The following is a 23,260-nucleotide window of genomic DNA, read 5'->3' as shown; positions in this document are numbered from 1 at the left end:
GATATAGGAACAGGTTTTCACAGTGCTTGGACAAAGCTAACCTAAACAGCATGACCGCAGCACTCAGCTCCATTTATTTATGAACTAATCCAAGTCTTTTATTTTTGTTAATATTTCTGCATAATAAGATAAACGCCAGCTTACGAATAGCAGGCACTGATTGAATTAATGTTTTTATTTTTTCACGGTGTGGTTGGTGTTTTGATTAAGAATACATGTCCTCTTTCATACTGATGCTTTTTAGGGGTTTTAATTTATATGTCTGGTGTTTGTTCCCTAGAGTGTCGACCATCTGTTCTTGTACGTCATGATAAACTCTCTGTCACACCTCTCCATGTTGTCACCTTTTGTCATTGTCTTCATAAACACCTACATGCGAACCATTGCCATCCAACTGACTGTCCTACATACCTTCCCAGACTCACTTATTGTGTCTGTATGCTCGCCCAAAGCAAACATACAAATATCCGTATGTGCAGGTCATTTATTTTTTGTGTTTATGTCATAACAAGAAAATAGACGAGATACTAATTATGCTATAGTCTATAGTCTGTTCCTCTTGAGCGACATTGCAAATGTGTCTGTAATATTCCATCTAACTCATTTGCAAAGTTGAAATAAATAATTTGATGAAAATTATGACATTAATAATCTAAACAGAGATTTAGAGATCAGCTGTAGCGTACACTCAACCATAGAATACAGGCCTAATATTAATATTTGGCTATACAAACACTTTTAACACCAAACGGTTAAAATAAAAATATAACTGACATATGCACTAAATGCACAGAGGCTAAAGGAGCGCAGTTTATTTATCTTTGAGAGTGCAGAGCGATGAAGAGATCACAGCGATGCTAGAAAATGATTTCAAAAGAAATTCCATAAAACTCCAAAGTTATTGGTTATTATATCCAGAAAAACTTAATTGCATGTAATAAAAATAAATGAACATTATTATTCCTCATTATTTAAGCATTGTTTTGGGAGGGGAAAACACCCCATTGGATAGAAAGTTGTACGCTGGAGAAGAAAAATGGTGTCAGACTGAAAAGAATGAATAATGTCTACAATGAGATGGTTTGAGGACTCCTTTATTTAAAATTTTGTAAAAGACCTAGATATTAAAAAAAAACTTTAAGTAAACATCAAGTGTGTAGTTTGCTGCATGTTTTGTTTTTCATGTAAATGTGAACATTTTGATTTCTGTATTTGTATTTTTGCATATGTTTGTTGGTTTGATGTTTTGTTGTAGTTTGTCAAAAATATTAAAAAGAGTATTGGTAAGGTAACAGTGGGACAATAATCTATATGTCAGGTATAATTGAATGTTTTTCTATATTCAGTCAGGCTGTAACAGCTAATCATGGTCCTTGATCGTGTCCCTCTATGTCATTGTAAATGACATCATCATGTTTTTCCTGACACGCCTGCACTACTTGCAGAACTTTTGCAAGGCGCCGGTCCAGCGCGGACAGATGTGGTTCTGAGAGGAGAGGGGCCACTCGTGACAAAGGATCCTGAGTCAGCGATTCCCGCATGATGTTGCTCAGTCGGAAATCAGGCAGAGACAGCAGACACAAGCGGAGGAGGGTGGAGCGACGGATCCTGTGGAGATAAGTGGTGCAAGGGGATCGAGAAGATTTTGGAAAAGGAAAAAAGAAACTGGGAAAGAAAGATATTTGAACTAACACATGATCTGGAGTTTTATAAAGCATCTAATTTTAAAATCTTTTAACCGTTTGCACCCAAACCTACACCATGTCGTTTCCATCTTTGGTTGTCTTTTGATAATTTATTAATAAAAGAAGTAGTTTGATGCTATGTTGTGGGATCATGTAATATTATCTACACCTCTGCTGACTTGGGTACAAATCCTGTTCCCAAACAATGTGTTGTTTTAACCTTTTAGCCGTGTTACACTGAGATTATGTAAATGTATTCTAACAAACTAGATAAAATGAACATTAGCTAATGTAATGTTAATTGCCCACTTACCATTTAATAGCTTGATTACCCATAGAGCTAAAGCAGCTAACATTATTACTGTGGTCAAAGCAATCACATTAAAAATTCCTTTATGTGTTTTTAGTAGTATTTCTGTATAAAACAGCTCGGGAAATGCCATAAACAACTATGAGTTTTTACCATGAATATCATATCATAAAGGCTTTCTAGGAATTTAATACAAATATAGGGTGTACGTATGTTTGGCAACTAAAGTCACAGCCATAACAGCAGACAAAGCCTCAGATACAGAAGCTGCTGCTTTAAGCTCGCAGCCTCTGAGTGCTGTACACCTGCTTTCATTTCGAGGTGGGTGTCCAACATTAGCAGCCCATAGTTTCATTACACAATACTCTTCCACTGCATGATACCTTGTGGCCAGAAAATACGTTTTAGCATAATCTCATCATGCCAAAGTGACCTTTGACCTCTGCATTGCCATCTTCTATTAAACATTCATGAGGCACATTTTGTGAGGTTACAGGCTTGAAGAATTTCCTTAAGCTGAGGCGTAAAGGACATATTAGATTGATGAGAATTTGACGTATGAGAGGTTGACTCATAGTAACTTTACCTTTGGGGACCAAAATCCAATCATGTCATCTTAAATTTGAAAATAGTCTCTCAAGCTGTTTCTGAGGTATCAAGATCATGAGAATGGTGTGATGTGAGGATAATATAAATCCATCAGGCAACAAGTGGCATTAGCTTAGTTGTTTTTAGATATCTTAATGCAAAAATGTTACTAATGTGATACATTTCCTCGCTAGAGTTGAGAATTTCTACCACACCTTGTGGGTTTATACACATTTGAAAACTTGACACTGACTGTTCCTTACACCTGTCCTCCTGTCCTTCATTTTTTAGCGCACAGATCAGTTGTTTTACCTGCAACACTGCTGCAATGGAGCTAGAATGGACGGCTCATCTTGAGAGTGACGCCCAAACCTAAAAAAACAAAAAACAGGCTCAAAAACATTTATTGACGAAAAACTAACCAAACTCCTGACACCTGAGGATAAAATGAAGTGTAACACGAGATAAGAAGGATCAAAGTTTTGGTACTCACGCCCGTCCATTATCAAGGTGCAGAAGAAAAGTGTTGTTGCCAAATTGCTCAAACGTCTCATAGTGATGTCTGTCCATGTTGCCTTCAGATGGAAAACAATCAAGTATTACTAAAGGTTTGTGACACTGGGAATGTTATAAATAATGTTTAAAAAACTCTTAATGCTACTGAAGGGAACATCACACTGCTATTTTACGGACTCACTAATTTTATAGTTAAAATTCCTTAGGAAAAAAAGAAAATAAGGGGCATTATACAGATGAGTGACTCCTATCAACCAGCAAACAAGTGGCCTAACTGACTCATGAGGAAGTCCAGGACAGTCATATCTATGAGATCCACCAGTCTGGTTCCTTGATTGTAAGGAGGTGTCTGCTTCACTGTATCACAGTAAGCTGGGTCTTTTTCCCACCTGGGAACAAAAGAACAGAGACAGACAAAGGAAAACAGATCATGGCCTCCCTGTTAACAGTTTTTATTGTTTCCCTTTATAATTTTCTGCTTTTGGGGTTCGAGTTAGTGCAGTTCACCTTTGCTGTCACCTCATTTTGTAGTTTAGGTTAACTCAGATGTTTGAATTCAAAACTTTATCATTAAAAAGAATGCAGATTCTGGATATAGCGCCTATTTATTTTAAGATTGTTTACATCTTGCAAGTCTTCGCAGATACCGCTAGAGGGCAGCAAACACCCACGATTCTCTAAACGCTTTAGACCAGGAACGTCAAACTCGTTTAACATCATAGGCCACATACAGCCCACTTTGATCTTAAGTAAGCTGGACCAGTGAAACTCCCCAGTGCAAAGTAGCTTAACTGCACATTTAATCCCTGAGACATCTCAATATAAGAAAAAGAAGTGCAATGTCTCAGTATTTCTACGGGATAAAGAAATGCTGCTGCCGTTAATGAAAGAAACAAGTCAGCACAACTCTTTGGGCTTAAATTGTAAAACAAAAAAAAAAATGTGTAAAATTCCACAACATTCTGGTAACTCATCACCCAGACTGTCCTCTAATTATAAAATGGACAGATTTGGTAATTAACAGAAAATGTCAATTTTTCTTTTTTTTTTCTTTTTTTTTACATTTATTTATGTTTTTTAAGGTGATTACATTGTAAAAAAAATTAAAAAAAAAATTAAAAAAAATCTAGGCAATAGTGAAAAAACAGTAACTTTCTTCTCATGTTTCTTAACTTTTTTATCTGTTACATTATTTTTGTAGTATGAGATGTTTATCAGCAGGACAAGCTATAAAATTTATGAAAATACCATTAAAAGTCCAAAATGTTTGCAGGCCCAGTTCTGGCCCAAGGGCCTTATGTTTCACACCCCTGCTCTAAATCTAGATCTTTATTTACACTCTATGGCACACACTTATCAAAAGTTCCATGAGAGCTGCTTAATAGACAGTATTTTACTAATACCTAAAATGCACGCAGTAACTGTTTCTATTATCTTGTACTGGCTGTATTAGATTGTAAGCAATATTACTACAAGGTTAGTAATTATCCCTCTATTGAGCAGGGGTTCAGATTGTTTAAAAGAAAGGCACTGTGATCATTAGAAGTGATTCATTAACAAATCATTCCAATATTTTTAGCTTTAAAAAGAAAAACCATTAACAGACGACATCCAATGAAACTCCTAGACTCCTAAAAGTCTTGTTTCAAAACAGGCCGCTCAATATAATGTCATCAATCCATCCATCCATCCCCACTTACACAATTCAGGGTCGTGGGGGGGCTGGATCCTAACCCAGCTGCAATAAGGTGAGAGTTGGTGTACACCCACAGAGAGACAGACAGCCTTTCTCACATTCACAGCTATGGAAAATTTACAATCACCAATTAACCTAATATCACTAAATATATAATACCATTCAGGCATTTTCCCACTCACAGTTAGGACGTTTCTAAACATGTACTCTGTTCAGCTGTATTAAACTACAGTCTGTATGTTAGTCAGAGGTATGATCAATGAACCCACTGTGCAAGCTTGGTGCGGCTGTAAGATCGCCTCCATGGGGACCTCCAGGACCTGCGAGGGGCAATGGTGAGGTCAGGCAGCATGGTAGCCAGGGAAACCTCCAGCATATGCGGCTGACCGCACACCGGGTGCTCCACCGAGCAGTAGTATTCACACTGCCCATAGAAACACACGTTCCCAGCTAGAGAGACAGCCATATATTAAAAATAAAGATTTTAGCAGAATTCAGTCCAATAGTTAGTTTTTGTTAAATAAACTGAGTGCTGGCGTGAGCCAACACTTACCCACATGCACCTGCACACATACCAGGGGAAGTGAAGAACGTCTTAGACAGCCTGCGGTCGGTGGTAATCTCTTTGATCTCTGTGGTAACATTGATGAGCCGTCCAACCACTGGAGGGATTCTGTTAAAGCCCAGCAATCTGAGAAGGAGGAAGATACAGAGCGAGATGAAGAGATGGAGCGAGTACAAAGAAAATACATTTAAAAAGGGAACACAACGTGTCAGCAAGAGCACAGGAAGTGTTTTCTTTTTTTAATCTTTATTTGTGTGGAGCAGTAACGTCCTCTTTGCTGGAACACCATCATCACATTCACGCATTACACTGTCACACCAGAAAGCTGCCCAGTGCTACGACCCTCTGACCTCCTGTAAACTCTACAACTCCACACGTACACCAGGATCAAGACCTTGCTCAAGGGCAGCAAGTGCTGCTTTTTCTCTTCACTTATCCAGGAAAGTGCAAGAATGGAACACCTGGTCAGGTTTTATTTTTCAGCTACCACTGAGTGCTATTAAAACTTTTTCACGCTTCTACACCCTGAGATATCTTCATGAATGAAATACTCAAGTGCCTGAAGTGTCACCTGTTGTGTGCCTACCCTCAAGGACGCCTGCTACCTGCTGATCAGATGTGTAATGACGCGTACCTGTCAAGGTGAAAGGCAGCGATCTCTGCGTTGTGTCTTTCAAAGTCAGAGAAGTAAAAGAGGTTTACATCAGTCTCTGCATGTCTGGATTGCCTGTGCAACAAACAAAAGCGAGCACATAAACATGCTGCTATAAGCGCATGTTGTCATTTACTAGTCAGCATCACAAAACACGGCATCAGGATGAATGTTTCTCAGACCGCTGCATTGCACCGGTGTCTTACTTCATGGGTTTGAGCAGAGCTTGTCCATAATTTGGGAACGATATGAGCAGTTTCAGTTGGGTGCCTCCTTTCTTTTGAACTAAAAGATACAAAGAGGATAGATATAGGGAGCACAGCAATAATACAAAGGCAGATCATTGCTTACACAAGCACTCTTTATGATATTGATCAGCCACTGATAAGAAACGCATCACAGAGATGCATACAATTTAGATTCACTGCAGTGCATTACATCAGTTCCTCCACATGGTGGCCTGTTTTATAGTCAGAGCACCAACTGCCACCTCCATTTTGAGCATCACTCCAACAAAACCTGTATAAAATCGATTTATCTTAGTGCTGAGGCACAATATTATGCATCATTATTTTTAAAACTAATGCTTATGTTATTCTTGTAAAGCCTTCGTATATTCATGATACCTTAACATTCCCTGCTGCTTCTAAACAAGCAGATTAGTGTATCATTTACATGCTTTACCAGTAACGTCACCCCATTTTACCTTCACAGAGGTCTGCATCAGACGGTTTCGATTTTTTTTCTCCCCCATTCTTTCATCCCATCAAACCTGACCCACTTTATCCACACTTCAGACAACTGGGCAATGTGAAGCATGTGTTTATTCTCTTTCAAGTGAACTAGTTCAAATCAAGGTTTCAGAAAAAGAAACAGCTTTTATTTGCTGCAGACCATGGCTCTGTGAGGAAATCCTATAAATGAATAGAAAGAAATTGTTAATATAAACCAAGCTGTGCCACATTTTGATCCATAATTCGTATTTCTGATTCTGAATATGTACCCAAATTTACACAAGATATAGGTACATGCAGGAATGAGAGCTAAATGTGGGGGAAAAGGGATGACACAGTGAGAAAATTAGCCTGTAGCCGAGATTAGTGCTTAATCTGCACCATATAACACAAATCTCAATGCATTATTCATTCTGCAGCATGCTGAGGATGGGTTTGCCTGTCTAAGAGAACCAAGCACAAAATGAACATGTAGACATAGGCATATGTTGATGCAAAGGAAGGTGCATGAATATTTTATGCTTATATTTTTTGCTTATGGATAGTACATGTGCATCCAGTTTGTATGTAGGCACTTGTGGGCCAGCTTGCATGTGATTTTATAGCCTTGTTCAGTTATGCACCCTTTCCATTTATCCAAGAGTTTCTCAACAGATATTAATAGTAGGTAGGATCTAAAAACATCTCTTTTAAAGTGGCACAAGTCTGAATGCCTGCAGTTACATTTATGGAGAAGCATGCAAGAGAATATAACAGTCTGTGTCTCCCATGTACATGTGAGCTGCACAGTTTGCTGTTTTGTTTTTATGAATCTCTGAATATCTACATACTGGCACTTTTGTATCTCAATTCTGCTTCTCGTTTGTAATAAAATTAAGACAGTTATCCACAGTGCATTTTGCTATATGTGAGGCGGTGCATCATACAGCCACACCACAAAAAGATCAGGTTGGTCACTCCCAAGTTATCTGATGCTTGGTTTCATATTTGAACATGCTAGTCCCTTTTTAGCATCATTTTTCAGCATGCAGTGTATACCCCGCTAATGATGTGAAAAAAGTTTTAATCCATTATCTGTTTTGGGTTTGATGTCTAAAGCCAATCAACAGCAAGTGAAATTGAAAAGAAAATACACGAAGCATCAACAGGGAACCACAGATAGATCGATAAAGGATTTTTAAGACTGATACTAAGACCAATATGTGGTGGTTTAAAAATCTGATATATTCAGTGATTTATTTTTCTTTCAGACACACAAAACAGAAAAAAGATTTCCCTAACATTTGTTTTTGTAGTCATGTATGAGTCCTTACTAAGACAATGGCAAAGCTGTTGGAAAATGGCCAGTTTTATCACCTCAAGAAATAGTGGATTACTTAGCTGTAAAAGAGGTGTGTTTGGTAAACTTGAGGCTTTCAAACATAAGACCACTGTACCAATTATCAAGCATGGTGGTGGTAGCATCAAGCTTTGGGGCGTTTTAGCTGCCAGTGGTACAAAGTGGACAGAATCATGAAGGACTACCTCCAAAATCTTCAGCTTCACTTTAAATCAACGTCTGATGGTTGAAACTTGGACACAACTGGGTGTTCCAACATGACAGTGATCCCAAACACACTTGAAAACTGGTTTTGGAATGAAAAAGACTGGAATGGCTTTCTTAAAGCCCTGACCTCAACTCTATTGAAAATTTGTAGACTATGTTTAAAAGCCTGGTCCATGCCAGGAAACCAACCAATTTAAATGAAACAATGCCACCTCCACCAGTCCTGCTGAGAAAGTTGTCAAATATCCAGCCAGATTTATGCCAGAAGTTTGTTGATCGCTGACAAAAGCTTCTGGTTGAGGTGCAAGTCGGTAAGGGACATTTAACCAAACAGTGAGGGTGTATATACAACTCTGAGCCTGTACTGCATGTATAATTTTATATTTGACCTTGTGTGGATTCGAGAAAATCCTAATTAAATTCAAATTCTTGTTTTTTAAAGTTATTAAAGAAGTATGCTGTACAAATATTAGACCCTGGAAAAAGAATAGTTGAAAGAAGTCATTAAAAACCCCAAATTACCATGACGTTTATGGTCATGTTGATTGGGTATAAACTTTTGACCATAATCAGTGGTCTACAGGAAGCCTATACTGACAGGTTGAGATGTCTGAATATCTGAATAGCTTATACACTGGCCTTCTGTTTATAATTCTACTTGTATGTTATTCCATATTTTGTTTGTTCCAGAGCATGTATGCAGTTCTTCTTGGGCCTCTAAGAAATCTATATCCCTTCACACATCCACCTTCCTCATCCTCTCACTTTGTGTCCACAAGGAACTGTGAGTAATATAACAGTATACCTAATCCTCCTGAGTTTGCTCTTTCATTCTCTGTAAATGTGTTTTGTCGTTTTATTTGCATACATCAGTTTGTGCCTTTATCATCCCATATATGTGTCTTGTTTCCCCAAAGATAATGCTCACTGCTGTAAATATGAGGTTTGGCACACTTTATTATATTCACTCAGTGAATACTCAGTCTTGCCTACGGCTCTCTTACAGATTAGCTTGTTTGTAATAACGGATCAGTTAAAATGAGAAAGCAGCATGGTTGTGACTTTGTAACTGCTAAGAGGAATCTAAATGTACATAAAGAAGAATTTACCACAAGTTCAAAATGCAAGGTAATGAGGTCATTTTTTAAGTAAAAAAAACTTGCTGTATTAAACTATGCAGTCCTTAGAAGCCCCTCTTTTGGCCACCCTAAAAGCAGTACAGATTACAGATGGATGTTTTGGCAGAATATTTATGAAGGACTATGGCCTGGGCAGGTTTCCTAATTGATTCCCTTCATCGTGGCATTGCAAAACAACCTAAGTCTCATTTCAGGATGTAGTTTGTGGGAGTAGCAAGAGGTTCATTAAGAAAAACTGTACCTCTCCCCCTTCCTCTGATCTTTCTGTGTCTGGCACATTTCCCAGGCCCTGTCCTTTCCTTCCACTCTCTTTGGCCTGTTAACCCTGCCTACCTCCCTTATGTGCTCACCTGCGCCAAGGATACGCTGTGTTGCCAAATAGTGAGTCAGCTGAGCTAGGTTGGGGTCTTTCCTGTTGTACAGCTCCCAGCGAGAGATGCCCAGGTGGAACCGCAGCCAGGGAGGGTGGGTCTCCACATCAGTTGTCCATGTGACTTTGTCATAGCCTTCCTCGTGACTGTTGCTTTGCCTTCAGGAGAGTATGTAGACATAATACTATAACACCGGCAGAACTGCTTAGTCATGAACAGAAATTCAGATATGAAACAAACTGCAGTTTTAAAATTGATCAAGAAAATAAGTTAAAAGTCCAAAGACACCAATTCTGTGGAAAGTTGAGCAACACAGTGATATAAAAAAAAAGAGCTTCCATTGCATAATATTCATTTGGCAGCATGAAGTGACACAAGCCTCATGGCGAAGAAATAATGGGATGCTGCATTCCTTTAATAGTTATTTCTAAGCATGAAAGTGTGTTTCAAAAGTAATTTGTTGTATAGTCTATTCCAATTTAAAGACAGTCATGTTTCTGTGGCAGAGTGAAACTATATACCGACGGTATGCTAACATGCTTATAGAACAAAATCATGTGAAATAGAAAAGTACATCCTCTTTCAATTCTAAGGTTTTACATATCAGGATTTATTGAATAAACATGAATTCCTTACCAGGTTCTACAACTATTTAAACTTGACATTAACAACAACAACATGCGACACATTAAACATGTCATTATTCATTAACAATAATGACAGAGGCAGTGTTTGAAAATGTAAGTACATCCCATGATTTGGTAGCCTCGAGAATCACCTTCAGCTGTAATAACTTTAAGTAATTTGTGCTGTGCTTGGGGTCATTGTCCTGTTGCTTGACCCAGTTTTAGCCAAGCTTTAGCTGTTGGAGAGATAACCTTATGTTTGACTCTTGAATACTTTGGTATACAGAAGGGTTCATGATCAAAACAGACTGCAAAACAAGCCCAGAATTATCACCCCTCTATCACCATGCTTGACAGTTGGTATGAGGAGTTTATGCTGATATGTTGTGTTTGGTTTTCTCCAAACATGGTGTTGTGCATTATGGCCAAACATCTCCTCTTGTGTCTGTGCAAAGGATGTTGTTCCAGAAGTCTTGCAGTTAGTTCAGCTATAACTTTGCAAACCTAAGCTGTGCTGCATGGTAATCCTTTCAAAGAAGATATTGTTGTTCACTCTTTTTCTCATCATACTGTCATGACCTTTAACATTTAATAGCTAACTGATGCTTGTAGAGTCTTATGTTGTCAAGACGTTTGAATGTTTTCCACAAATAATCTTTCTCGCTGTAGAATAATGGACAGCAAAGTGGTTGGAACTGGCATTACGACCCTTCCCACATTGATCTTTGGCGTCAGACCTGCAAACCTCTGCATTTATAGAGGCGCCTCAACTTGCTGATGACCAGTTAATAAAATGCATTTGATTAGCAGCACCGGGCTGCTACTTACCCTCTTAATTCTTAAATAGCAGCAAGTGTAAATTAATTTTTTTATTGAAAAATAATGACATGGTGTCATATGTGGTATGGTGTTTGAGGTTGTATTTACTGCATTTTAAGCCCACTAAGAACCAGATTATTTTTGTGGTGTCCTGTGTGTAAGACCTTAGAACTGAAAGAAAATGTATTTTCTATTTCACATGATTTTAAAATTCTAAGGGTTAAAACATTAATTGTTTACTTCTAATCAGTTTGTATTAGGAGTTTAGTTTTGACTATCTAGCTAGAAAAACAGAACATTGTTTTTTAATTTAGTTTACAAAATTTACAGATCTACAAAAATCTAATTTACTATTATAAAATGAATAACAATCAAATCGTCATTTTACACTAAAGACATGCATGGTGTCGCTAGCTGATGAGCATAAAGGTCTGTTGGATGGGACTAATATTTCATAGCTACATCAGTAAAGAAAGTAAAGTAACCTTTGAATGTTACCAAATGAAAAGCAGGCTACCGTAATTAGGGCAGCTTAAAGAAGAGCTAATCTTTTAGAAACCAGTGTTAATTATTCTAGGGGAGCTTCACAATGATGCAGAAGGTTATTTTCAAAGCCCTTCATGTTTCTATGTTATTAAAGTGTTTTTGACATCTTTTTTACTCACCACTCACTATCATCAGGGAAGATGTCTTCCTTCTCTTCTTCCTGACTTTCCGTATCCTTTGCATCTTCTTCTGTTTTCAGCCTAAGTAGCCAATCATCTTGCTGCAGCTCTGGCTGTGGCAGATTGTAAAGTGGATGCTTGAACAGTGCCTCAAGCTTAGAAGGACCATCAACTTTCTGAATTATTTTTCCAACTCCAATCAGTTTCTTTGACTTCTCAGCGACCTCATTTAATGAGCCTCGGACTTTATGGTGTAACATGTTTGCAGTCAGTTTGTGACGCACTTCATCGTGGGGGCGCCTCTGCAGTTTGTTTGAGGAGGCAGCATCAGAAGCAGGAGACTGGGAGACAGACTCGTGATGCTGAGTATCTGTTCTGGGAATGGAGGAGGAAGAGGAAGGAGAGGGAAAAACACAGGCAGTCTGGAGGACTGAAAGGCAAAAAAATGCCAGAAGGACATGGAGACTGAGGGACAGACAAGCCAGTCCCAGATAGATGGAGCGAGTGGACTGACCCAGGTTCCGTCTAACCATGCTGGAAGATAAAAGGATAAAACAGACCAAGGAGGCCTGTCAGCATTTCAGACTTGCACGTGATAAAATATTTCCTACATATTGCATAATACACAGACACCCAGATAAACAGCAGCATGTATTTTATCCTTACTTGTAAAAACAGACCTGCCATATACCAGATTTCATGGTAACATGCTGTAATGCAGCTGGATTAGGCAAACTTCTGGTGCTTGCAACATCAGTGTGCTGCTTTGTTTGGTAGGTATAAGATTTACAACTCAAAACAAAATGACAGCCTCATGGTCCGTGTCGCAAGAGGGAAAGTTGGGTGATCATCATCTTCATTAAAATCTGTCATTTTGGAGCCATGAGGATGGAAAAATCCCTGCGGAATTGGGAAAATGTGATAGTTCCTCTAACCATCTGTTGTCAGTGCTTAATATGAGAGCCGCGTTAGAAGTCATTAAGCTCACTGAACGTCTGCGTGGTTGCTTCCAAATATGGCAAACTGACACCATTCAAAGTGTAGTAAATGTTTTTACAGCATTATGATCCCATACACTGCACATGGACATTTAAAGAAAATAAAAGAATTAGAAGGATATCGCAATGTCTCAAATTGTAAAAGGTTTCAACATGCTTTATTTATGGCTTTTGCTTCTTTCATATTAAACATGATACTTGCTTCATTTATGGTAGATTCATATATTTATGTAGTATAAGAGTAAAGCAAAACTAAGACACATACACTCACTGGACACTATATTAGGTAACGGGTTGAGTCCCCTTTTGCATTCAGAACTACTTTAACTCTTCATTTCAACAAGATGCTGGAAACATTACTCAGATATTTTGTTACATATTAACATGGCAGAATCACAGAGATGCTGCAGATCGTAATCTCCAGTTTCACCAAATCCCAAAGGTTCTCTATTAGATTGAGATCTGGTGACTGTGGAGGCCACTTGAGTACAGTGAACTCAATGCCATGGCCAAGAAACCAGTTTGAAAGGATATGAGATATGATGTGTTATCCTGCTGGAAGCAGCCAACAGAAGATGAGTAAACTGTAGCTATAAAAGGATGGACATGGTCAGCAACAACACTGAGGTAGGCTGTGAGATTTAAACAACAACAAAGTGTGCCAACAAAATGTCTTCCAAAACCATTACACCACCACCACCACCCTGAACCATTGGTAGAAGGCAGGATGGATCCATGATTTCATGCTGTTAATATCAAATTCTGACCCCACCATCCAAGTGCGTCAGCATAAATAGAGACTCATCAGACCAGGCAACATTGTCCAATATTTATTGTCCAATTTTGTTGATGCTGTGTGAACTGTAGCCTTGGTTTCCTGTTCTTAGCACCCAGGTGACCCTCGTGTGGTCTTCTGCTGCTTATCACCTAAAAGCAGTTTGGTAATTCTCCTCTGCCCTTCGGCATAAACAAAGGTTTTTCCCCATTCAATGAATATTTTCTGTTTTATGGACTGTACTTTGTAAACACGACAGATGCTCATGTAGGTAAATCCCAGTACACAGCAGTTTCTGAAATACTCAGACCTTCCTGTCTGACACCAACAAACATGCCATGTTCAAAGTTACTTAAATGACCTTTCTCCCCCATTCTGATGCTCAGTCAGAACTCCAGCAGGTTGTCTTGACCACGTCTACATGCCTAAATGTGCTGAGTTGCTGCCATGTGATTGGTTGCATTTCCAAGCAGCTGAAACAGGTGTACCTAACAAAGCAGTTAGTGACTGTAAGTCATATAAAATGTAGAAACCAAAAGTATTTACTAAGTTTCTTCTTTTTTTCTCTTTATGTTGATACTACCAGAATAATACTGAACTTTTAAAAATTCACGAGCAGTCACAGTTGTCAAGATGCTGTTAGACATCTGCTTGGGTCTTCTAAGTTTAAACATAATTGAAATAATTGTGATATTAAGGAAAAAGGTGTGAAGCACATTTTACACACAGTAAATTTAAAAAAAAATCCCAGCAAACCCTAAACACAGCTTTTGTGAGGCTAGCTATTCATCCTACTTATTGTCACCAACAGTCCTTAATGCACAGCTTTTACTGCATTGTGTGATTGAAAAGGAAAACAGGTTGAGAGAGACATGCATGCATGTGTTCACACTGCAGCAGTTAAGCATGAAACTACCAGGCAATCATTTGCATAAAATTCTCAAAGAAAGAAAAGTTCACTAAGAAAATCAATATATTATTGATCAATTTGCTGCTCCCAAATTCTTTATGTGGAGCAGCAGACTGGAGACTTACATCTCTTTCCTGTCAAGACCTTTTTTCTTCCCACTCTCGCTCCGTTCCACTCCCCTGCATGTATCGACTAGAAAGAGTTTAGTAGTAATTTTCTGGTCCTGATCTTACCCAGTAAGACTGCATTTGTGTGTTTGTTTGCTATCATGCGGTCACTGCAGCGCAAACAGAAAACTGGCGTGTTGCGGTGACCCGTGTCTCTGTGACCCAGAGTTACGATATTTTACTTTGGATCAGTGCAGATTGCATAATTAAGTCAATGCTAAACACAAGTCCTGTTAGAAGTGATGTAAGGATGTCACTATTTGTGATTGGTAGGTATCACCACGTATTCCAAAACTATGGATCCATTAGTTCTTCCATTGTAGCCCACCTTGCTTCTCTTTATATTTTCTTCTCTTCTCATAGGCCCTGACTTAAAATGAAAATCATTTTTGCCCCCTGGATTTGACTTTCAAGAGGACACTTGATGCAGTTTGTGGTTTGTGTTTGAGGAGATACATACATATATATATATATATATATATATATATGTGTTTATATACATATACTCCAAGTGATGTCCAATGCAGCAGGCTAGATCCACTTTAGATTAGATTCTGGCAGCGCAGGTGCACACCCACATAATGAATTGGTATTCTGAAAGAGCTCAGATTAAATCAAATATTCATCCCTTTAACACAGTCTCTTTTGTCTTCTTTCAACCTGCCTCTGTCCTTTATCATAAGCCATCCATCTTGTATTTCATTCCACGGCTTTAAAATCCTTTTCTCCGACTTTCGATATTCAGTGCCTTATGGGGATTGAAAAATTGTTCTCTCCTGCAATCTAATTAGCTAACGAAATGTTCCTATTAATTAGCTCACTTTGCTCTGAGAGACAATGTATTATTTATGTTGAGGCAGGTCCCAGTAGAACAGATTGATGTTTTCCAAGCCTGCGGCAGTATGCTGTGGCATTATAAGACGGTTCCTGTTGTTTCATTACTTGCAAACAACTCTTAAACGTCGCAAATCAGGTTACGGTTAAAACACACATGCATAAACACTAGCATGAAGAAAGGGAGAGAAAGAGAATAGATGACTAGTTACAGTTCTCATACTTTAAAATGCATGACGAATTTATTCCAATTACTCATCGTGATGATAATGTCTTTGCAGTCGTAAACTGGAATAATACTTGGATGTAATGTGGACTGGAGCCATTAAAGCTTTAATGATTCATGGCCTGATGTGCTAAAGTGCTGTGATGTTTTAATGCATTTTCAATGAAGCATAAAAGTAAAAGTGTGACGAGTGCATCAGAATCTATTTGGATGCATTTTCAGTGTTTGGAGGAGGCTTGTGCCGCACGCTGTATGACGTTTTGCAGATTAGCAGGGAAACAAATGCTCTGTTTTATTTTTTGAGCTTAAAAGTTCCTCCAGTTCATCCAGAGGGAAACATTACTTATTATAATTCACGGCTTTTTTTGTAGTGCTGTACAATGACTGTTGAGATGAAATGGCCCTGTAGACCAATTTATAACCCCAACAATACAAGCCAGCAACTTGCATGACAACTGGTTTGTTTGCTCATTCAGTTCAATTCAAGTCAGTTTTATTTATGTAGCACCAAATCACAACAACAGTCACCTCAAAACGCTTTATACTGTAAGGTAAAGACCCTACAACAATAGAGCGGAAACGCCAACAATCAAATGACCCCCTGTGAGAAAGCACTTGGCAACAGTGGGAAGGAAAAACCACCTTTTAACAGGAAGGAAGCTCCGGCAGAACCAGGAAGATGGGTTACCATCCAGCCTTGTATCGATGGTTCAGTCTGCTGGTGGTGCTGTAATGGTGTGGGGTAGGGGAAGGGAACTCCAGGCTTCGAGAGAGGGCCAGTGTCCTGCAGGTTTTAGATGCGCCCTTGATCCATCACAGCTGATTTAAATGGCTAAATTATCTCCTCAACATGTCTTGAAGTTTTCCAGAGGCCTGCTAATGAACTAGTCATTTGATTCAGGTGTGCTGACCCAGGGTGATATCTAAAACCTGCAGGACACTGGTCCTCTCTCGAGGCCTGGAGTTCCCTACCCCTGGTGTGGGGGATACTTTCTTTGCACACTTAGGCCCCTTAATACCAACTGAACATTGTTTAACTATCACTGTATACCTGATTATTCTTGCTGACCAAGTCCTTTCCTTTATAACCACAGTGTACACATCTTCTGATAGCTGTTTCCAGCACGATAACACACTATGTCACGAATCTCAAATTATCCCAGCTGAATTCTACGGAAACTGTGTGATGCTATCATGTCAATATGGAGCAAAATCTGTGAAGAACTGCTTCCAGCACCTTATGTCGAATGCTTCCAACCCAGTATTAGCAGTAGCATGTAGCGAGACATTAGTCGTCATGCTCCAAATTATGTTAAATAGGCCATTTGTTTGAAATGACTTGTTTGAAATTATTTTCTGAATGGATGCTAATACATTAGTAAGTATTGAAAGGATAATTACAGTGTATTTCATCATGCTGCACTTCTCATTGATATAGTTAGAGTGGTCCTATTGGTCATGCCAGCTTTTTACAGGGGCCTCCTGTGTAGCAACTTGCTGACTGCCCTATTCCTCTGCAGACAATGGGGAGAGGACATTTTATAAGATTTTTAGGACTTCAAAACAACAGAAAAACATACAACTTACAAAGCACCACTGAAGAGGTTTTTCCAAACAGCAAGAGCGCCTTTTAAAGTTTGGATGCTGAGCTGTTTCACCAAAGACATATGTGGAGTGCAGCACATTATGCCTGTGCCCCTGTGCCCTCTCGTCCCCATCAAAGGTTGCAGGGTCTGCTGCTTTTAAGGGAAGATTGCTGATGTTTTCAAAGCTGACACGATTCACTGAAATCCAGCACACTCGTTCTAACGGTGCTCTGATCACAGAACATCAGCAAATCCATTTTAACACAACATATTTTAAATTTGTGTTGCGTCCACCATTTATTTATTTTTTTTATTGCTTTTCTCTCACTCACCCTCACATAAATCACACCCAAACACTCCCATTCAAACAGTGAAAAACATCCTTCAAAGCTTTGAAGCCCCGTTTCCCTCGCAGCAGTTGCGGCTTAATGTAGGTTGCTTGGAAACAACCCAGAATTTGGCACCTAATTGGAGCGTGCGTGTGCTCCATTCAGCGGGCAGGCGGCTGGCGACTCTGTTGTGCAAACTCAGGATAATTAGACAAAGTGAATTCTAGATCACATCTGGCACAGTGGAGGGAGAATAAGCAGCAGAGGGCCTATTGGATCATGTGGAGTGTTGACCGCTGAAGGCCTCAGAGATTTAATGGGTCTGTTTTTTTGTCTATGCTTGCGTGCACTTGCAAGAGTACTTGCAATTTTATTTGCCTGTGTCCTTATTTGTGTACTAGAGATAGCACATGTGTGTAAATTAGTGTTCTGTGGCACTACTGGCTGCAAAAACTGCTCGACAGGCCTTATGAACACCCAAGGGTGCAAGAGTTTGTGCTTCTTTTTTTTTAAAGTACTGAGTACTGAATACAAAGAGGGTGATGTGTTTAATCACGTCGGTCGATGTCTGAAGTGCTGGAGGCGCTATATCTCCCTGTGGTTTTCTTTGTCTTTGTGCTTAACCTACACAATCTGTTTTTACGAGTGTGTGTCTGTGTGCGTGTGTGAGACAAATGCGAATGGTACGTTTCATCATGTGTTTCCCGTTGTTTGATGTGGCGTAGGAGCTCCTTAGTCTTTCACTCATCATTCTACTCCCTCTCTTCCTTTCTCACTCCGCCACAGCTCATCTCTCCACCGCTCTCTCTCCCACCTGCTTTCTTTCTGCCTTAACCTCTTCTCTCTCTTCCACCCACTCCTCACTCTTCCTCCCCCACCACCTCACTTTCTTTCCTCCCCCCTCTCTGTAAGCTCAGAGGCCCGGAGTCTTTGAAAGCTTTGACTCCTGTGGCTCTGGCTGCTGCTGCTGCTGCTACACTCCCAGTATGGATGGGCATGAATATTTCATCTCTGGAGTAAAAGAAGGGAGTGAGAGGTGGTTGGGGGGCAGGGTTGGTCGGAGGCGAGGAGTGAATGATGTGTAAGATGGAGGAGAAAGGGCAGGGGGGAGGGGGGAAGGGGGAGACGTCATGGAGCAAGACAGGTGAGTGCAGCAGGTACAAATTATTACAAAGATGAAGAAATGCAAATGTAGACGAGATGAAAAGCTGAAAACAGAGAGAGAGGGGAGTAAACACATGTGGAATACCAACTCGTGTTAGAGCAGTAATGGGTTTGGTACACTGATACGCACTGTTTGTTTGCTCCTCTGTAAGCACACGTTCAGTATCATAGAAAAAACAACACAGAGTCCCTCTGCTATCCAGCCGTTTTTGTATTTGTCTCGAGTAACTCTCATCATTGTCCTCGTCTACGTTCCTTCGCTCCTCTTTCTTCCTTTCGGTCTCTCTTTCTCTCGCTCCACGTCTCTTGTCGTCATCCATTTCAAGGTGACAGCTTGTAGGATAATCTAATCTTGCATCTCTCCACATGGGACAATCTGTCACTGGCTCAAACAAAGCATGTAGATATGTGTTGAATATTTGTGTGCATGCTATTGTGTGTGGATGAAAGTGAGAAGAAGAAAAAAGGAAAAGACAAAAGGAATTTGACTTCACAGGAACACGATTTTTAATTTAGGGGTTTGATTATGCTAAAATGTTAATTCAATTCAATTTTATTTATGTAGCGCCAAGTCACAACAACAGTTCCCCCAAGGTGCTTTATATTGCAAGGCAAAGACCGTATGTTAATAAAAAGAAAACAGAGAAAACCCTAATAATGTGACCCTTAATAAGCGAGTGCTTTGGCGACAGTGGGAAGGAAAAACCCCGTATAACAGGAAGAAACCTCTGGCAGAACCGGAGTAAGACCGGACAAAGACACGCTGTGGAAGAGAGTGAGAGAATAATAATAACTAATGATTTGAACAACACGATTCATTTATAACTGTAAAAAAATTGCTCTAGGGTAGTGATGTCACATACTTGACAATCTCCTGATACAGATATCCTTTCAGTATTGTCTTTTCTACATTTCTTTATTCTTTGTTTGCTGATTTATCGGCATTCTTAACAGCCGATAAATGAGAAAATAAATAAAGAGATGGAAGAAATCCCCTTCAAGCATGTTTTGTGTTGATGTTGTATAGTTTGTCTACCAAAGAAACTCTGCAACTGTGCTCTTGGCAACACATATTTGGAATGCTATAAACACAAAAACCCGGTGAGCCGAGCAGAGAAATTCATGATTTATGACAATTAAACACGATTTTTTTAACCCGTATTGTCATATTTTCTTCTACACTACACTAAACACATTTTAGGGAAATCTGTTTATGTTTTGTGGGTCTGGAAAAAAAGAACAGATATTTCTGATTACATATCTGATTTTTAAATTGCCAAACTCTATGTTTTGTACTGTGCATTACTTGAGTTGCCATGGGATAGTGTATATTTGCGCTCAACAACAGCTTACAAGAAAGAATATATTCTCCCATGGAAAATATAATTACAGCATTGTAACAATGAAACCTGAAACAATAAAAGCACACATTCAGGGACTCCCCTGAGAGCTGCAGTTGTTAACAGTTAAATGTTTAATCCTGGTACCAGAACACTGAGGAGTTCTAATGATCTACACCGGGAAGAATGGAAGAATATCTGATGTGGGACTAGGAGCTGTTATAATGCGGGAGATGGGACCACACTGTCTTTGACGTGATTGGTCCATCTGACAGACATGGTGGTGGTGGGGCTTCCGTAACTGGTCATGCTAACGTGATACCAAGGGAGATTTTCTTTTACTATGTTCACTACAACTACCAACAACTTTTTCTTTTTGTCCATAATTAAACAAACAACATAAACTAAACCATACTGGGTAATTTATTCAAAACTAAGCTCAAATCTTTTAAAGTTATTCCACACATTTGCTATATTATTTATTTAGTTTCTTTTAATCTTGTCACTCTATCCTTGGGTTTAAGCTAACTAGACAGCATGCTAAATTTGCCGTGCTCAACAAAATAATAAATAATAAAATCTGATTACAGCTGTTCAAAGTGATGCATCACCTTCACTCTGCTCACACTGTTACCTGTCCCGAGGATTTGATATCCAGCACGTAACTCTAGGTAAATGTAAAGGCTGGGTTCTTTCTACAGGGCTATGACAGAAGTTTGAGATCTTCACACTGAGCAAACAGAGCCTCAGGTGGTCCGTGATAAAGCAATATGCCTGTCTTTGAAGTGTTGGCTATCAGCAATGTAGCACACTCAATATGAGGACAGTGACCCTGGAGTGGGCTTCACTGCACTGAGGCAATGGTTTCTTTCTACAGTGTATAAATCCCCCCCAAAAAACATATTGTAAGTCATCTATCCTGCCTTCAAGTAATGCAAGAGAAATGTTGTCCTCCCAAACTAAAATACAAACATTGAGGGTCTGCTAGCTAAGCTTACAATGCAGAAACAAAGTGGATAGAAGCTTGCACATAAAAATCATTGATGATGGAGGAAGAGTGTTAAAAAAAATTGCAGGGCACAGCATGTAACAGACCACATGGCTCATGAGTCAGAATGCTCCAACAGTGCCGTACTACCAATATGTGCTCGTGATCCTTAATTAATGAGTTTACATGAAGGTGAGTGTGTAGTGCTATTGGAGGATCCATTGCTAATGAAGTGGCTTATTTGTGTCTACTTCCTTGATTGGAATTTTTGAATACGGAGACGATAGCTGAGAGGACTTACAAGGAGAGAGACAGAGAGGGAGAAACAGAGAGGGTAAAAGAGGGAGTCATTTTTAATGTTCTCTGGGCACTCTTGTCAGAAAAAAGCCAAGACTGCAAATTGTGTGTTTGTGCATGCCTACCTACTGTATGATTGTGTATATCCTTCTACCCAGCACATAACTGATTTGGAGCAGATGGCATGAAAAGCCCTCAGAGGACACAAATGCTCGCTCTGAAAATGTTTAGAGGACAAAGCAGAAAGCACAGAGATGGATTCATTTTTAAATGGGTCTCTTCAGACACACGCAAATGCACCTTTTTTTATTATCATTATTCTAATGAACGGCATTGGAGGAAGAGGTACTCAGGCCTTTAGTTTTGTGCCACAGTGTACAAATCCTCCCTCTTCACTATTACGTGTCTCCTGCCAGTTTGCATGTCTCACCCTTCACCAGTGCTTGTACTCAGATTCCACTTATTTTCTCAGCTCTCCACTCATCTTCTGATAGTAATTTATCTTTACACCACTTTTTTTTTTTTAGGAATGAGTGTGCAAGGCAGTTTCCAGAAAATTGTATTTAATAAAAAATGCAGGTGTTGATTATGCACAGACTAATGAAAGCATATCAGCTCCAAGCTTCATGTAGACCATGAGTAAGTATACCAGCACGCTATGAGAACTTACGCTACAGGTTTTAAACCAAAGGAAATGATTCTTCACAGATAATAAAGACAAGTGGATGTGTGGCACACGTGATCAACTTTGAATGAAGATTTAAAAAGGAATGAATGAATGAAAAGAATGATAGTAAATCATTTAGGATTTCATGAATAAAAAAATAGAACAGAGTGAATTGTCACAGACAGGAAAGTGCGTTCGTGCATACCAAATCTTGTCAACAAAGATGAAGGCTCCCGAGTTACCTACTTCAAAAAATGATGATGCATCTGCTCACCGCATCACAGAGAAAACGACAAGACAAAAAGATGGAGAAAGAAGAGCAGAGATGTAGAGGAAACACTGGGGGATTATATCAGTGCGGACATACTGTACCTGTACTGGAAACACATTTCGACTCATGAGGAGCAGTTTTGATTCTGAAAGTTACAATTTATTTATTCTGGTGCTGTGTTACTGCTCGATCGACTGCAGCTGGTCCAGAATGCTGAGGCTCGGCTCTTAACTGGCACATGCAAACCCTGATTGGCTTTCTTATACTCTGATCTCCTCGCTGATCTTTTAACCCTGCACACTCGTGTTAGCTCATTGATGTCTGCAGAGCAAATGCTCCTAACCATCCCGAGGTACAGTTTCAAACACAGAGGAATTTGTTACTTTGCAGTAGCTCCTCCTAATTTGTGGCACAAACTGCTGCTTCACCTTAGACATTTTTAAAACCATTTTGAAAGACTATTTTTACTCTTTGACTTTTAAAGCAGACTGACTTCTGATCATTTTTTTTTATTTATGTTGTTTTCTTTGGTTTTATTTTCTTTTTTAAATTTTTCTTGTTTCTATGTTATTTTACACTTTTATCTGCACTTCACTTCAGATCCAGAGCAGTTACTTAATAAAGACGTAAAACTCAACTGCACTCATAGATCATATCACTCATATCTATATTACTACTATATAAAATGTATTTTGTATTGTTTAAATACATGTCAGTACATTTTATATTTATGGTTGTAGATTTATGTTATTTTGTAAGATTGCATCCTATTGCTCTAATTTCGTTGTGCTTGCAT

General features: G+C 39.2%; 1 protein-coding gene across 1 annotated transcript; it reads right to left on the bottom strand.

Moving 5' to 3' along the window:
- Positions 1 to 1,364: 1,364 nt before the first annotated feature.
- On the bottom strand, positions 1,365 to 22,582 carry LOC134625733 (extracellular serine/threonine protein kinase FAM20C-like). The gene is made up of 12 exons (XM_063470984.1): positions 22,566 to 22,582; positions 14,721 to 14,774; positions 11,913 to 12,446; positions 9,782 to 9,960; positions 6,219 to 6,297; positions 5,995 to 6,087; positions 5,371 to 5,486; positions 5,065 to 5,245; positions 3,379 to 3,488; positions 3,077 to 3,158; positions 2,896 to 2,955; positions 1,365 to 1,608 (listed from the first exon to the last, which is right to left on the bottom strand). Exons 1-12 carry the CDS (start codon positions 22,580 to 22,582, stop codon positions 1,365 to 1,367), a joined length of 1,749 nt encoding a protein of 582 aa, XP_063327054.1.
- Positions 22,583 to 23,260: the final 678 nt, after the last annotated feature.

Source organism: Pelmatolapia mariae, linkage group LG4, assembly GCF_036321145.2.
Source record: "Pelmatolapia mariae isolate MD_Pm_ZW linkage group LG4, Pm_UMD_F_2, whole genome shotgun sequence".
Taxonomy (NCBI): domain Eukaryota; kingdom Metazoa; phylum Chordata; class Actinopteri; order Cichliformes; family Cichlidae; genus Pelmatolapia; species Pelmatolapia mariae.
This window is presented reverse-complemented; position numbering and strand designations above follow the sequence as displayed.